Source organism: Bison bison, unplaced genomic scaffold (genome assembly GCF_000754665.1).
Source record: "Bison bison bison isolate TAMUID 2011002044 unplaced genomic scaffold, Bison_UMD1.0 scf7180017864103, whole genome shotgun sequence".
NCBI lineage: Eukaryota > Metazoa > Chordata > Mammalia > Artiodactyla > Bovidae > Bison > Bison bison.
Window position 1 is genome coordinate 22,692 of NW_011494675.1, and position 17,805 is coordinate 40,496.

A 17,805-nucleotide genomic window follows, 5' to 3' on the forward strand; every position below is an offset into this window, starting at 1 on the left:
AAAAATAATAGGAAAAAATATCAATGAAACCAAGATTTTTTTAACATAAATAAAATTGACCAGCCTTTTCCCAGGTTAACCAAGAAAAGAAGACACAAGACCCAAATAAACAAAATAAGAAATGAAAGAGGAAAATAACAACCAGTAGCACAGAGAAAATATCATAAAATAATAATGTGAACAGTTATATGTCAACATATTGGAGAACCTAGAAGAAAGGGATACAGTTCTAGTAGATACAATCTGCCCACACTTTATTAAAATGAAACACACAACTTGAATGAATCAGTTACTAGTAATGAAATTGAATTTGTAATTAAAAAAACCCTCCAAACAACAAAAGTCCAGGACTGGACAATTTCACATGGGATTTCTACCATATATACAAAGAAGAGGTCCCACCTACCCTTATCAAACTATTCCAAAAACTTGAAGAGAATGGAGTACTCTCCAATTTATTCTATGAGGCCATATTTACCCTGATACAAAACTAAAGACACTACAAAAGAGAAAGTTGTAGACCAGTATCTTTGATGAATGTAGGTAGAAACTCCTAAAGAAAAGAGTAGTAAACTAAATCCAGCAATATATAAAAAGGATCATATACCATGATCCAGTTGGGTTTATTACAGGGATGAAAGAATGTTTCAATATTTGCAAATCTATCACTATCATATATCACATTAACTAAAAGATAAAAATCATATAATTATCTTAATACATGCAGGAAAATATTTGCCGAATTCAACATCCATTTGTGATGAAAACTGTCATCATAATAAGTTTGGAGGGACTATATCTCAACATTATGAAGGTCAATTATGGCAAATACACAGTTAATATCACTCAATGGTGAAAAGCTGAAAGCCATTTCTCTAAAATTTAGGAACAAGGCAAGAATTCTCCATCTCACCACTTCTACTTAACATCATATTGGAAGTCCTTGTTATAGCAATCAGACAAGAAAAAGAAATAAAAAAGAATTTGAATTGGAAAGGAAGAAGTAAAACTATCATTATTTGCAGATGATATGGAAGTATATATAGAAAACCATAAAGATGTCATTAAAAAGGTCTCAAAACTAATAAGGAAATTCAGTGAAGTTTCAGGATACAACATTTTAATATAAGAATGAAGCTGTTTGTATAAGTCATTTTGATATAAAATGTGATCCAGTCAAAAGATTACTGATTGGAGATAAAAAAGGACCCATCTCTATGCTGCTTACAATCAACTCGCTTCAGAGCTAAAGACACACAGACACTGAAACTGAAGAGACAGAAAAATATAACATTCAAATGAAAACAACAAGAAACCAGATCTGCAGTTGCTGTTTGTTACTTTAAAATAAAATACTTTCTATCTCTTCATTGAAATTTCTGCTTGTTCACACCTTGTTATCCTGACATTAGTGAACATCTTTTAAACCATTAATTCAAACTCTGTACCACATAAATCACTTCTTTTCATAATAATAAGGACTGTCTCTGAAACTTTATGTCATTTTTTTGTTTGGAACATTTTCCTGTTTCCTCAGTTTCCTTCACTCTCTGTGTTGGTTTTGCATAAGACAGCCAACTATATGAGTCTTGACAGGTCTTGATAGAGTGTTTTCACATAGAAGATGAGACTCACCAATCAGCTGAGCATGGGCTCTTGATTGTGGTTTTTATCAGCCACATACTTTGCCCTTGATCCTTACAGTAGTTGAGGATGTTCAAGGGCCTATGACATGAATTATAAGGGAGAAAGACAAGAGGTAGAGAAAGGGGGAAAAAGTTAATTGAAAGAAAGAATACCTAGTAAAGTTGTCCGTCAGAAGTGAAGGAGACACTGAATTTTCCAGACAAGCAAAAGCTGAAGGACTTCATGACCATTAGATCAGTCTAATAAGAAATGTTACAAGGAGTTCTACAAGCTGAAATGAAATGATGCTCCTTCGCAAAAGGAAAATATATCAAAGTATAAAACTACCTGGTGATAGCTTAGCAGTGAATGGTGATTGGTGCCACTGGATTCGTGGTGTCCAAAGAAGAAGATTTAACTGCTGGACCAAAGACAGTCTCAGTTACTCAGAGCTTTGTGTAGATTTTATTTAAAGCGAACGTGACAGAAAAAGTTTCTGACATTGACATCAGAAGTGGGTAGGAGATTACCCCCATCACTAATTTAAGCAGGGCCTTATATACTTTTCAACTAGCTGCTGAGAATAGATTAAAAATACCTCAAGGATGTGAGCATTTTGCTCAGACCCTTTCCCATAATATACATTAAAGCTCAAAAAAAGGCATGTGCCTGAACAAGAGATACTGCTGCCCAAGGGGCCTACTTGTTTAAGGCAAAAGAAAGTGACAAAGAAAGAATGCTTACCTCCTCCTTAAAGGGGCCTTAGGCTTGGACTCCTTATCTACCTGCCTAAGGTAACTCTCTCATTCCCCTCTTTTCTTTTTATAAGAATATTGTTACTGAAGGGAAAGGGGTGGAGAAATCTGTCAGTAACTGCCTCCTGCAGGTGAGGGGTGCCACCCCTAAGTTACTGAAGCAACATATTTTCCTTACCCTTTTATTTAGGTTTCTGATCCAAGGGTCCCAAGTAATAGCTAGAGGCAGTAGAAATTGTAGGAGTATGAACAATCATATGTATTTTAAATGTTTTCAGATGGTTAGAAACAGATCTCATTACACAGTTACAGATGTAAGGAGCAAATAGCAAAACAGAATGATTACAATTATTGCAGTCAAGTTAGTTTTTCACCACGGAGAGCTGGTAAACCAAGATTTTATCTGTGACCAGAGTGGAACATCAGGGGAGTCCATTTTGAAGAGTGAGCAGAATCTCTGCATCACTCTCACTTTGTCTGGGAAACCATTGTACCCTTTAGAAAGAACAAACAAGAGAAGCAGAGTAAAAGTCAGAGACCAAAAATCAGTAAACTAATTATTGTAATTAACAGTCCAAGCAAGAGTAAGAATCAGGTTACATTTGGTAGTAACTTTGATCATGGTCTAGATACAGTCAACACTTTGGCTGCCCTGTTTATAAGAATGGGGCCATTTGACAGGTAGATAAAACAAGTCCAGTTAGCAGTAGCTGAAAGAGTGACAACCTGAACCTTAACAGACAAATTAAATCTTAACATTTCTTTTTAGAAGAATGTGTCTGAACCCCTATGTAGTCAGCTGTTTTAGGCAGACTTATAGCCAGGTAGCTAGTTATCTAAGTTTGTCCAAGTAGGCTTTGGCCGCTTAATTTGTGGCCTCTTATTAACATATAAGCCAAAGTAGTTGTCACCATTAACAATTTTAGTGTTTTTCTGGGTATGAGAAGATACAAGAATTTGGGCTTAAGAAAAGTTTTACCTGAAAAACTAACTATCCAAAAGACTGTTTTGTATATCTTTTTCAGAGTACAGAGCAAGTGTCTAATTTCTGATTTTCATTCAGGGGATGTTGAAAGTCAGAAGATGTAGTGTCCATGATTTAATCTGTAGAAGGCAGACAGCAAGTACCAGTTTCCAGTCACAGGGCCCCTTTATGGCCATGATTTTGACCACGGTTTGGGGGGCACTTCATGGCCATCTTGTCCCATGGTGCTGGGAAGACTCATTCCCAGGTCCGTTGAAGATTTCAATGATAGGCCACTCAATGTGCTGTTACTGGACTAGGCCCTCAGAGTAGCAAAAGTCTCTGGACTGCAGCTGTCTCACTAGTCTCTTGGTTCAGGAAAATATTCCCTCTAGTTGCTTATGCTCATATACAGAGTCACACCAGTATAATGCAGTTCAGTTCAGTTCAGTCGCTCAGTCATGTCTGATTCTTTGCAACCCTATGAATTGCAGCATGCCAGGCCTCCCTGTCCATCACCAACTCCCGGAGTTCACTCAGACTCACATTCATCAAGTCCGTGATGCCATCCAGCCATCTTATCTTCTGTCGTCCCCTTCTCCACCTGCCCCCAATCCCTCCCAGCATCAGAGCCCTTTACAATGAGTCAACTCTTTGCATGAGGTGGCCAAAGTATTGAAGTTTTAGCTTTAGCATCAGTCCTTCCAAACAACACCCAGGACTGATCTCTTTTAGAATGGACTGGTTGGATCTCCATTCAGTCCAAGGGACTCTCAAGAGTATTCTCCAACACCAGTTCAAAAACATCAATTCTTCGGTGCTCAGCTTTCTTCACAGTCCAACTCTCACATCCATACATGACTACTAGAAAAACCATAGCCTTGACTAGATGGACCTTTGTTGGCAAAGAAATGTCTCTGCTTTTCAATATGCTATCTAGGCTGGACATAACTTTCCTTTCAAGGAGTAGCGTCTTTTAATTCCATGGCTGCAGTCACCATCTGCAGTGATTTTGGAGCCCCCAACAATAAAGTCTGACACTGTTTCCACTGTTTCCCCATCTATTTCCCATGAAGTGATGGGACCAGATGCCATGATCTTCGTTTTCTGAATGTTGAGCTTTAAGCCAACTGTTTCACCCTCCTCTTTCACTTTCATCAAGAGGCTTTTGAGTTCCTCTTCACTTTCTACAATAAGGGTGGTGTCATCTGCATATCTGAGGTTATTGATATTTCTCCTGGCAATCTTGATTCCAGCTTGTGCTTCTTCCAGCCCAGCGTTTTTCATGATGTACTCTGCGTATAAGTTAAATAAGCAGGGTGACAAAATACAGCCTTGATGTACTCCTTTCCCGATTTGGAACCAGTCTGTTGTTCCATGTCCAGTTCTAACTGTTGCTTCCTGACCTGCATACACATTTCTCAAGAGGTAGGTCAGGTGGTCTGGTATTCCCATCTCTTTCAGAATTTTCCACAGTTTCATGTGATCCACACAGTCAAAGGCTTTGGTATAGTCAATAAAGCAGAAATAGATGTTTTTCTGGAACTCTCTTGCTTTTTCCATGATTCAGCAGATGTTGGCAACTTGATCTCTGGTTCCTCTGCCTTTTCTAAAACCAGCTTGAACATCTGGAACTTCCCAGTTCATGTATTGCTGAAGCCTGGCTTGGAGAATTTTGAGCATTACTTTACTAGTATGTGAGATGAGTGCAATTGTGCGGTAGTTTGAGCATTCTTTGGCATTGCCTTTCTTTGGGATTGGAATGAAAACTGACCTTTTCCAATCCTGTGGCCACTGCTGAGGTTCCCACATTTGCTGGCATATTGAGTGCAGCACTTTCACAGCATCATCTTTCAGGATTTGAAATAGCTCAACTGGAATTCCATCACCTCCACTAGCTTTGTTCATAGTGATGCTTTCTAAGGCCCACTTGACTTCACATTCCAGCATGTCTTGCTCTAGGTGAGTGATCACACCATCGTGATTATCTGGGTCTGAAATATCTTTTTTGTACAATTCTTCTGTGTATTCTTGCCATCTCTTCTTAATATCTTCTGTTTATGTTAGGTCCATACCATTTCTGTCCTTTATTGAGCCCATCTTTGCATGAAATGTTCCCTTGGTATCTCTAGTTTTCTTGAAGAGATCTCTAGTCTTTCCCATTCTGTTGTTTCCCTGTATTTCTTTGCGTTGATCGCTGAGGAAGGCTTTCTTATTTCTTCTTGCTATTCTTTGGAACTCTGCATTCAGATGCTTATATCTTTCCTTTTCTCCTTTGCTTTTCGCTTCTCTTCTTTCCACACCTAGGGATTTCATATGGAACTGTATACCATTATTATATCAGTGGCTCAGTCACACACTTGATAATGTAAGGAACAACACTTCTTGAAACAGGCAACATAGAAAAACTACAGTTAGCAGTAATAGTAGAATCATAAGTAAGAACTTAAGTCAAGAACTTGTATTAGGTATAGCCCAGTGACATCTCCCGGTCATCTGACTTAGTTTGTTAAATGACTATAATCTGCTGTTGATCTCCTGGTTGTAGATCCTGAGCATCTGATCTTTATTCAAAGACTGGTTATTGAGATAAACTTTAGAAACAAAATCAGAGTGTCCTTTTTAACAACTTAATTAAACCTCTTAGCAATGTAAAATAACCACAAGGAGCTATCTAAGAAGTGAGTCTTAGTAAATACAGACCTTAATTAACAAAACTGGAACTTAATATTCAGTGAAACATAATAGATGCCATAGGCCTGACATCAGTAGGCTGAATTTTTCTTTTACAGCTCCCCAGTATATGTCGGGAGACAGTCTTTTTATTTACTTGATAAGGCTGTTCAGAACCCAAGTGTCTCCAATTTCTGGAGCGATGAAGCAGAGAGAAAAAAGTATAATTTTACCCATAGGAATAAATCACTAGATTGTTTTAAAAGATCAGTAACTCGAGGAGAAGTGCTTCTTTATATCTGAAAACACAGATTAAAAATCAACAATATGTCAGACAAAAAATCATGAAAATTGTGGTCATATTTAGCAGTCTACTCAATCCCATGCAATTGATCTCTTTCTTCGTTGTCCTTGCCCAATGACCAATCACATCAGTGAAAGCAATCATCTCCAAGAAGCTCATGAAGTTTTTGTGAATGTCTGTACGACCTGTCCAGCAAAGTGAGTGCCCTAATCACTGGAGATTGTGGAAAGCACCTTTTAACCATTTTTTTTTTCCTATTCTGAGATATTAATCCTGAAGCCAGGAAAGGCATTATCAAATAAAAATGAAGTTTGTCAGGGAGCTGGGAAAAGCCAAGAAGCCGTCTTGGACCTCTCATAGCCCCAACTGTTTGGTTTATAGCCATTTTTAATCCATTTTAAATTCCTGAAGAAGGGTTAACTTTTGTAGAAGCAGAATGAGCTTTGTTCATATGTGCTATAGTCTGTTATCAAAAGCCACATTCCAATAAAACTTTGTTCTTTTAATCAGCTAGAGAAAACCAAATTCCAGTTTGGTAACAGCTTATATTCACTGTGAAACAATAGTTAATCACTTAGTTATAGTAACAATAAGACTTCAAAGGCAGTTTAATGTCTTAACCAACTTGTACCATGCACAAAACTCTTATTTCACTTGCCACACACCTTTTTTACACTTCCTGTATTCATCACTTCATTTGTCCATTTAGAGGACAGCCACCTGTAAATTTAGACTTACTTTCTTTTTCCTTAATAGGATGTAATTCCATTCCTTATTATTTTTTATTAAAAACACACATCTTACTTTTCTTCAGCAGCCATGACTTGTACTTTATATCGTCATTCTGTAGATTGTTAAGGATAAATCACCCAAAGTTATGTCATTTATAAAAGTATCTTCACAATGTCTCTGTTAATTAAATCAATAAACAAATATCAATATCATGTATCAATTCAATAATGATTATTTCCCAGTTCTCACAAGCCTGAAATTCATTTACTTTAATTTTCTTGAATTTAGAATTGTTTGATTTGTAAGCACTTACTTTTCTTTAAACCAATTAATTAGAGCTCATTGAACCACTTAGCCTTTAGCAATTTTTTCCAAGGATGGAGACATACACTGAGACACACACAAATCTGGACAGACAGAAACCTTACAGTTTTCTGTCTGAAATTTAAAATGTCTCTTTGTTCCTTTTTTTTTTTTTTCTTGGCTTGAGTTCCAGCTCATGGCTGGAGTCCCAGATAGAGTGGGCTGTATATCTCAAGGACATGATAAGAGTTAACTCAGGTTTTCCCCCAGGCATGTTTCTGTTTCTCAGGTAGGATAAGAGCTCCCCAAAAAAGTTTGACTTTTTAACAAGTCAAACTTTTAGTAATCACATGTGCAAAAAGAACCAGTTTTGCAATTTCAAAAAGATTTCATTTTAACTAGTTTTCTCTGGAGTCTAAAGAATACACATGGCTACTCAGGGTCCAAAATGTCATCTCTCCTTCTTGTAGTCATAGCTTCATAGCTAAAATTTAAACCAGAGAGTGTTCAAATTGGCTCTGATGACAGGGGTAGACTGATAGATAAGATGTCTCATCAGAGATTATCTCTCTGGGCAGGTGAGATCTTCTCTTAAAGAAAAGAAACCCTGTATATAAGGGATTTTTTAGGGCTTGAGGATCAAAATTATCCATTTTTCAAGATATTATTCAAGGGGGTATTTCTGGAACTGTTAGCTCCCATCTGTAAGACAGAAAAAAGCAGCGCCCAGTGCTATGGCTTTTTTCTACCGGAGGTGTCTGCCCCTGCTCTAGATGAGGTTGGAGACTGATTTTCCACCTAAGCTTCCTTCCCTGGCCAGAGCTAACCTGTCTCTTACCAATGAAGGTGTCCTACTCCCATCCCCCCTCGTTCTACCACCCAAGTGTGGTGGAGATGCACCAGGGTTAAACCTGATGGCATCCCAGATTGATGTCCAGGTCCTCACCATTAAAACCTTGGTTTGATTTCCCCTTTATTCCGGTGCCACCTGGGGTGGAGCAGAGTAGTTTTCTGGATGCTTGCCAAGCCAAGACTACTAGGGGAAGCACCCAACTTCTGTGTGCCTGCACACATTCCTCACAACAGTAGAAGTGGCAAGTCATAAAGGGACAAACAGAAAACCCAAGACATCCTCCTGAGAGTGGCCACACGAGTCTACTTAATAACAAAGGAGGCGACGGAGGGCCCACCTGTGAGGAAAAACTAATCCTTCATATTCATGGAGTGCCAACATCATCATTTTTATTCCTGTCCACCAGACTGTACAAAAAGAATATCTGAGTTGAGACAAGGGCCACTGGAGGGCTTTCTCTGGTCTGCTATGAGCTACCACTACTAAGGGAAAAAGCCTGATGCATTTTCAATCTGCCCAAATCTGGGGTGTCCCAATCTGTGTCCTCAGAAATCTCATGCTCACCATCAATGCCTCAATCCATATAGTCCAGAGGCATAGCCATGACAAGAACTTACCTCTGTGTCTCTGGGGTCAGGATGGTGATTTCCAGTCTGAGAGATGTCCTTGGAGCTAGAGCTCCAGCTAGCTCCCTAAAGTGTTCCTGCCTGCAGTGTCCTGTAAAACTTGGAATGGGGGTCTGGCTAGAAAAACACAATAACAGCATGGATTGCAAGTCCCCTGAAAGTCTACAATCCGGCACACAAGGTTAATAACTCTAATTCCCCAAGCAGATATGAAATGGTCAGAGGGACCAGGAAAAACTAACTGGGGAAAAGAAGTTTGGTCCATATGCTTCTGTTTAGTAAAGTAGAGACCACAGTAAAACAGCAAAAGAGTCTCAACTCTGAGTGTTCTTACCTTGTCTTGAGGATCCTGGACAAGCCCCCAAGATGATAACCTAGCAGTCAACGGTGACCAATGCCACTGAATTCATGGTGTCTGAAGAAGATATAACTCTGGGACCAAAGACAGTCTCAGTCACTCAGAGCTTTGTGTATATTTTGCTTAAAGTTAAGATGACAGAAAAAGCTTCTGACACAGACATCAGAAGGGGGTAGGAGTGTACCCACCTACCTCACTAATTTAAGTGGAGCCATATATACTTCTCAACTAGCTTCTGAGAATAGACAAAAAACACCTCAAGGATGTGAGCATTTTGCCCAGACCCTTTCCTATAACATACACCCAAAGCTCAAAAAAAGGAATGTCCTTGAACCTGAGATATTTCTCCCTACAATGCCTACTTGTCTAAGGCAAAAGAATGTGAAAAAGAAAGTTTCCCTCCTCCTTAAAGGGGCTTTAGGCTTGGACTCCTTATTAACCTGCTGGGACAGGTAAGTATACAGTTAAAATCAGAAAACTCTAATATTGTAATGGTGGTGAGTAAAGCATTTGTATAACATACCACTGATAACTCATATATTAATTATAAATTCAATATGAAGGTCAAAAGATAAAGTATCAAAATAATGATAACTACAAAATGAAATAATAGAACCATGTTTGAAGAATTAGATGGAAGTATGATACTAAGTCAACAAACAGAGAAACTCAATGAAGAGCTACAAAAATTATTTTTTTAAAAAAGGAAACTAATATAAATTCTGTATTTGAAAACTAAAATAATTAAAATGAAAAATTGATTAGACAGGTTCAATAGTACATTTGAGATGCTAGCAGAAATAATCCATAAACTTGAAGATGGATTCATAGAAATCAATGTAAAAACAAAGAGAAAAAATGTTGAGGGAAAATGATCCATGGCATCCATTCAGCACATCATCAAGTATGGAAGGAAAGAGACTATCAGAAAGCAGGGAGAGAAAGGGGAGGGTTAAAATTACTTGTAGACATAATGGCTGAAAACTTTTAAAATTCTGATGGAAAACAATTTCCAGAGGCAGTGTTTACCTCTGGAAAAATGAAAGCAAACTCATCCACTCTAAGACAAATCTTGGTCAAAGTGTGGAAAAATCCAGAAAAAGTCTTGAAAGTAACAAGAGAAAAACGGTTCTCCATATACGAGGGGAACACAGTAAGATTAATCAGTGACTTCCAATCAGCAACAGCAGAGGGAAGACTGTGAGATGCCATATTCAAAGAGCTGAAAGGAAAAAACTTGTCACCCAAGGATTCCATGTCTATAAAATCTATGCTTCAGAAAAAAGGTAAAATAAAAACATTCCCAGATAAACAAAGACTGGGAGAATTTGCTGCTAGCATTCAACTTATAACATATACTGAAGGAAGATGTTGAATTGAAAAAAAAAAAAAAACCTTAGATCCTTAGATTTGAAAATGCTGGGCTGATTTGTTTAAAGGATGAGACAGGGTGTTAAGGGCTGGTGCACTGGGATGACCCTGAGGGGTGGGATAGGGAGGGAAGTGGGAGGAGGGTTCAGGATGGGGAACACATGTACACCCACGGCTGATTCATGTCAATGTATGGCAAAATCCCTACAATATTGTAATTAGCCTACAAGTAAAATAAATAAATACATTTAAAAATAAAAAAAATAAAGGATGTGTGGGTATGTGTACAGGATGTTTCAAAAGTTTTTCTTCAGTTTATTCATTTCAGAAACAAGGGTGCTACAACTTATGAAAAATTGACTCTGAAGGTTTAACTATTTCAATTTGCTTTATATTTGATTGCTTTGTAAATTTTAAATAATTTTTATCCAATTTTTAATTGCCTGTAGTTGAATATAATAAAGAATAACTGAAATTAAAAAAAATATATCCTGAGTAAAAAATACATAGGAGTAACCAAAGATAGGCAGAACTCCAGATTTTTAAAAGTAGTGATGGTGCTCAAGGAGTGATATGAAAGGAACCAGGAATTCTCTGAGTTCTAGGTGGACTGAATCGGCACTTGACTAATGTCTCTATCTAAAAGGATGAGAAGGTAGGATGGGAAGGCTCAGAGGAAGGGAGATGCATGAAGCTGCAGAGCTGGATGGTTAGGGAGGGGCTATAGTCCAGCCTCCTACTCTGCTACTCCCTCTTACCCACAAGGGCCCTTTGTGACCAGACCACAGCTCTATGAGGTGGACCTAGTACTTTAGTCCCCAACCGCACACCCTGTGCTCAGTTGTCTGAGGGCAGCAGTATGATTCAGATGAAGGAGAATCCTCTCCTTTCTCTGAAAAGCACTTTTGATACTTGGCTGAACTCCAGCTCCCCTTTCTGGGAAATCGATACCATCCTCGCCTTTCTGTGTGGACTGGGGCTCTCTTAATCTTCCCCTACCTGGAGAAAAACCCATCCTTTCCTCCCCCTAGGAAACATGGGAACATCAGAAAGATAAGGAACACTTGATCCAGACTCACAAGCATATAAAATCTTTTTTATTATTCTTTCTACTTTTCTGAATCAACCAGAGATTCTTGAGGTGGGAAAGAACAGGACATCTATTTTCAAGGAAGAATAGAACATCATGCCTCTAGGGACAAACCAGGCTGGGCAGGAGATAGAGTGAACACTAGGATTTCTACCCAAAGATCTCAGCTCAGTTGTCCAGGTGTGGTAGGGGCTCCAGGGCATGTCCCAAACAAAGTTACCAGGGGGTGAGGATTGGATACTTGGTTCAATCTCAGGCAGAGGACAGGACTCTAAGCACTAGTTCAGCAGCTGTGAACAGTGTCTCAGGGCTGATCTTCTGGTAATGCTGACGTCCCAAGAGCCTCAGAGCAGGGGCTGGGGGTGGGGCTGGCATCAAGAAGCAGAGCTCTACCTGATGAAGCTAAGATTCACCCATAGTCTGAGAATGTGTGTGTTTCTTGAGCAGAGGAACAGTGACAAAAGTAGTACAGAGTGCATCTGACATTGAAAATCTTTTGTTCTTCAAAGAAGGAAAACAGAAAATATTTTATTCACTTTAAAAATGAGTGAAAGGAAAGAAAAATCACAGAGCTCTGTCAGTGAAATGTAGATAGTCATTTTATGTATGGACACTAGTGTCTGTTGCTTGTCTAGAGAGAGGAGACTGAGATTTGGGTCTTAAGCCGTCATTTTTTCTCTCTCTCAGAATCGAATGGAACAAAGGGGGAGAAGCAGGAGCAGCAAGAGAAATGTGCTTTGAAAGGTGAGTTCTGACATCCAGCCATGAGTGCCCCAAGTGTTAGTCCCCACCTCTCTGGCCATGAGGCCCAGCTCCACGGACTCTGAGGGGGGCCAGTGGCTGTACTTCTCCCTTGAGAAACAGAACCCCCAGGGAGGCTTCTGGGAAGGAGAGCAGAATCCAGATACTTCCCAGATTCCATGTGTAGAGTGTAGCTGTGAGGGACCTGGAAAAGACTCTGTACCAAAGGGGTGTGTGGGCTGCACTGGATTAATAGCACCTGGATTGGAAAGTGAGCCCTCCAGTACATGTAGGACACGTGGTTTAACTTTGCTCAGATTCAACTGCAAAGTGATGCCTGCCCGTTTCACCTACAGGTAGGTTGTGAGGGCAGCAAGGAGTAAAGGGTATGGAAAAACTTTAAGTGATAAACCCTTTCACGAGCTTCACCATCACTGTCAGGGATCATGTGGTGTTGGACACTGGTGCTTGGGCTCCAATCTCCCAGTGGTGTCCCCTTAAAGAGACAAAGCACTCAACTTCTATAAGACACCTAGGCTCTTATCTTCACCACCATGACCCAGTCTGCTGATTTCCAGCTTGCAGAGATTTCCTGGAAGCACTGGAAGAGGTCTGGGACCTGACTTCACTTCTGCAAAGGTAGAGAATCTACCCTTTCTTTCTAGGGGGTTCTTCTAGAGCCTATGGTGTGAACTCAGGGATACCGGCAGCCTGGGGCTGAGCTGGGAGGAGGAGTCCTGGGGGCGGGATATGGCTATCATCCTGTGGTAAGGAACAGCAGGAGTATTGTGAAGTCAGTACTGGGGCTGTGCAGGGCTGTGGGGTGCAGCTGCCCACACCTGCCTGGCCTGTCTGGTCCTCCTGGCCTGGCAGCTCCTGGCTGAAGTTTGTTCTTCATGTCTCCTGCAGACACCTAGGGAGGTTTCTTGACAAGGGCAGCTTTCATCAGGTCTCATGTGAAGATTCACCTGGTGAGGTTTGCAAAGCAGTTCCTGCTGGAGCCCACCAACCATGCAGGGAAGAGGCAGCTCCCACCATTTCTCCAGCTCCTCTGACCAAGAAACCTCTACCGTGGGCTTCTACCATTTCTCCAGGCTCAGTTTCCACTTACTCAGAGTCATACCTGAATGCCTCTCCAACACCAGAGCCTTTATTTCCCCTGGACAGCCTTTCACCCTGGCCACTGGCTCTTTCCCCTTCCCCACCAAGCCTCCCTCATGGGAGAGCCTACCCTCTACCTTCAGCACCCTGCTCTGCCCCAAAACCATCAGGCTCCATGCTGAGTCTCACTCAGGGTGACTCTACGGCACTCGCACTGGGCACCATCCCACACAGGTTATCTCCACACTCCCCTTGAGACCAGCCATATCAGGGCTTGTCCATTCGAACAGTCCTGGAACAACCCTGGCCTGGTGACAGGAAGCAGCCAAAGCTTGGAGCTTGTCCACCTTGACACATTTAGAGTCTCAGGGAAAAAGCCTTCTGCTCTACCCACCAGAGGCCTCATTCTTGGGAGATCCCAGAAACAGGCAGGTAGAGGCTAGTAGCCTCCCTTTTATCAACCCTGATGTCCAGGAGCTTCTGGAAATACTAATCACCAAGAGAGTGGAACTGAAGTTTTGGAAGGAGAAAGAAAAGGAGGAGGAGTCAAGCTACCACCTGAATTCTTTAGGGAAGAGGATTGAGTCACTGGGTCACAAACAGAACACCTTGGGTCACCAACACTTCTGGAACATAAAAGGCAAACATGAACAGCTGCTTGGTCCTGAGAAGCCCCGATATCCTGACACTTTGGGGGACTGTCTACAGAAGACATGCAGCCAGCTCTTCTGGGGTCTCCCCTTTCTGCACAGTGAGTCTCTCGTAGCTGCTGTCACAGTACCTGGGTAAGCTCTAGAGTTATGCCCTGTCTTATTTAATGAACGCTCTAAAGCCAAACCATTCCATATTCCAGCTAAAGTAACTTCAAAACTGTCATTGGCCAAGCACTTGACCCACCCTGTGGCCCAGGCTCAACCTCAATCCTTGACTCCATCCATGCCCCAGTTGTCATCACCTCTGTGGAGACCCAAGCCCAACCCCTACCCTTGACTCCAATCATGCCCCAATGTCAACCATCATCTGAAGTTTCCATGGAGACCCAGTCCAGCACCCAAATCTTGGCTTCAACCATGCCTCACTCTCAACCACCAACTTGGGCTCACATGGAGACCCAGGTCCGACCCCAACTCTTGGCTCCAACCATACCTCACTTTCAGCCGCCACCTCTGACTCACATGGAGACTCAGGCCCGCCCCCCACCATGGACTCCAATCACACCCCAATTTCAACCACCACCTCGAGCTCACATGGAGACCCAGGTCCGATCCCAACTCTTGGCTCAAACCGTGCCTCATTTTCAACCATCATTTTGGGCTCACATGAAGACCCAGGTTCCACCTCTACTCCAGACTCCATCCATGTCCCAGTGTCAACCACCACAACCTCAAGCTGACATGGAGATTCAGGACCAATCCCTACCTTGGACTCCAAACATGCCCCAGTTTCAACCACCACCTTGAACTCACATGGAGACCCAGGTCCAAGCCCAACTCTTGGCTCAAACCATGCCTCACATTCAAGCACCACTTCAGGCCCACATGGAGACCCAGGTTCCACCCTTACTCCAGACTCCATCCATGTCCCAGTATCAACCACCACAATCTCGAGCTCACATGGAGACCTGGGTCCAATGCCAACTCCTGGCTCAAACCATGCCTCAATTTCATGCACTACTTTGGGCTCACATGGAGACCCAGGTTCCACCCCTACTCTGGATTCCATCCATGTTCCAGTGTCAACCACTACAACCTCAAGCTCACATGGAGACCCAGGTCCAACACCTATGCTGGACTCCAAACATGCCCCAGTTTCAACCACCTGTTCAGGCTCACATGGAGACCCAGGCCCAGCCCCTACCTTGGGGAGGTAGAGGTCAGGCAACCATGCCTCAATGCCCACCACCATCTAAAATTTCCATGGAGGTCCAGGACCACCAACAACCCTCAACTCCAACCATGCCCCAGTTTCAACCACCTCCTCGGGCTCACATGGAGATCCAAGCCCAACCAATACCCTGGAATCTAAACATCCCTCTCTGTCAGCCATCTTCTCGGGCTCTTAGGGAGATCTGGGCCCGACCCCAATCCTTGACTCCAACCATACCCTGATATCATTCACGACCTCAGGCTCAGTTAGAAACCACTGTTCAACCATCACCTTCTCTCCTAGTCCAGTCATCATCATCTCAACACCAGATTGGGTCCATTGAAACATCTTGCCCTACAGTCCAAAATAATGCATCATCTTTCAGTCCAAATGCTATTGAAAACCTGGAATGTCACTTTTGGAAAAAACTAGAAAGAGAGAGAACTTTACCCTCTTTGGTTAAAAATTCTCAGCAAGTCTTTAGCCAGGTCACTCCCAACCTACCCCAGGAGACCAGGTCTTCCCAGGCCCACAGTTCTGTCTCCATCCTTCCTGGGTATTTGGTCAGCCCTGATGTTCGAGAGAAACTGGAGCACCACATTTCTAAAAGGTTCGTGCAGCAACAGAGTGGCCTGCCCTACAGAATCCAAGCATCTCAGGAACTAATGTAGCCTCAGGATCAATACCCAAGTCCTTGTCAGGCACAGGGCAGGGAGGGGCCCTCAAGATCCTCTGCAGGTCTAGACAAAAGGAGACAGGATGCCCAAAAGTTGAGGTCCAAGTGCCCAGCACAAATCGTACCAGGGACAGACCTGCGCCATGATGTAGAGCAGAGTGTGGGGAAGATTGTAAAAGATCTGTACATGTTCTCAGCCAATCCTCCAGTGGAGGATCCAAGAGCAAAACCTGAGTCAGAAAGTGTTGAGCCTAGGCAAGAAGCATCCAGAAGTCTCAAGCATCCTTACAGAGAGGAAGGAAGAACAAATCTGTATGAGTGAGATCCCTGTGAAAGTCTATCATTCAAGGCTTGCTGACAACCTTGTTTTAGACATTCTGGGAGAGACAAATGCTCCCATGAAGACAGAAAGTACACAGTCCTCTCAGGATGGGAAAGCCTCCATGATCACCTTCCATGAGTCTCTTGTCCTCAGTCCATATACTGAGTAGGAGCTGGAAGCACATATAATAAGGTTTCAGGTGAGGCACAGGTGAAGCCTACTTTTCAAAGTCCTTAAGTTCATATTTTGCTTGAAGTTGAAAAAGTTTCAAGGGCCCACATTGTAGGCCATCTGTGAATCTGGAGACCACTCAACAGCCCTATTAACCAAGGGCTTGGGAAAACCTCCTCAGCCCCATGCAGGAGAGAAGTTTCTGATAACAACAGAGGCAGTTGCCCCACTGGAGAGTCCCCTCCCTGTTCCCTCATGGGTGACTGAGAAAACCTGGGCCTGTGGCAGGTGGCAGGACCCACACCTGGTGACACACAGAAGCCCTCAGATGTCCCTCTGACTGGACAGGAAAAAACCATCTTCTCAGGCCCCCAAATACAACTTTGTGAGCAGAATGTGGCACAGTGAGTCTGTTGTGGAGACTGAGAAAGGCAGCCTGGAGCCATGTCCAAGATCAGCAATGGCCAGAAATGAGCCACAGAAGAAAACTAGGGGGCAGGTCTCCCCAGAATCTTGCTCTAATGTGATAGTTGTGGACCTCGATGAATGTTCCCCATCTTCCAGGGCCCAAGAGGTTGTGCAGGGAGACTCTGCTGGAAAGGGCACCAGGGAACCTAGTGTGCAGGTCAAATCCCTAGACATTAATATAACTCAGCAGTGGCCACAGGACTGGAAAAGGTCAGTTTTCATTCCAATCCCAAAGAAAGGCAATGCCAAAGAATGCTCAAACTACCGCACAATAGCACTCATCTCACATACTAGTAAAGTAATGCTCAAAATTCTCCAAGCCAGGCTTCAGCAATATGTGAACTGTGAACTTCCTGATGTTCAAGCTGGTTTTAGAAAAGGCAGAGGTACCGAGATCAAATTGCCAACATCCGCTGGATCCTAGAAAAAGCAAGAGAGTTCCAGAAAAACATCTATTTCTGCTTTATTGACTATGCCAAAGCCTTTGACTGTGTGGATCACATGAAACTGTGGAAAATTCTGAAAGAGATGGGAATACCAGACCACCTGATTTGCCTCTTGAGAAATGTGTATGCAGGTCAGGAAGCAACAGTTAGAACTGGACATGGAACAACAGACTGGTTCCAAATAGGAAAAGGAGTTCGTCAAGGCTGTATATTGTCACCCTGTTTATTTAACTTCTATGCAGAGTACATCATGAGAAACGCTGGACTGGAAGAAACACAAACTGGAATCAAGATTGCCAGGAGAAATATTAATAACCTCAGATATGCAGATGACACCACCCTTATGGCAGAAAGTGAAG

General features: G+C 42.2%; 1 protein-coding gene across 1 annotated transcript in view; it reads left to right on the forward strand.

The window, feature by feature from the left end:
• Nucleotides 1-6,436: 6,436 nt before the first annotated feature.
• The window catches only part of LOC104987639 (spermatogenesis-associated protein 31A2-like), a 14,387-nt gene continuing 3,018 nt past the window's right edge, over nt 6,437-17,805 (forward strand). The window contains 5 exon segments of the mRNA XM_010838667.1: nt 6,437-6,519; nt 12,343-12,399; nt 13,306-13,691; nt 15,667-16,283; nt 16,531-16,643. Of these exon segments, the coding sequence (XP_010836969.1) occupies nt 6,437-6,519; nt 12,343-12,399; nt 13,306-13,691; nt 15,667-16,283; nt 16,531-16,643 (1,256 nt within the window).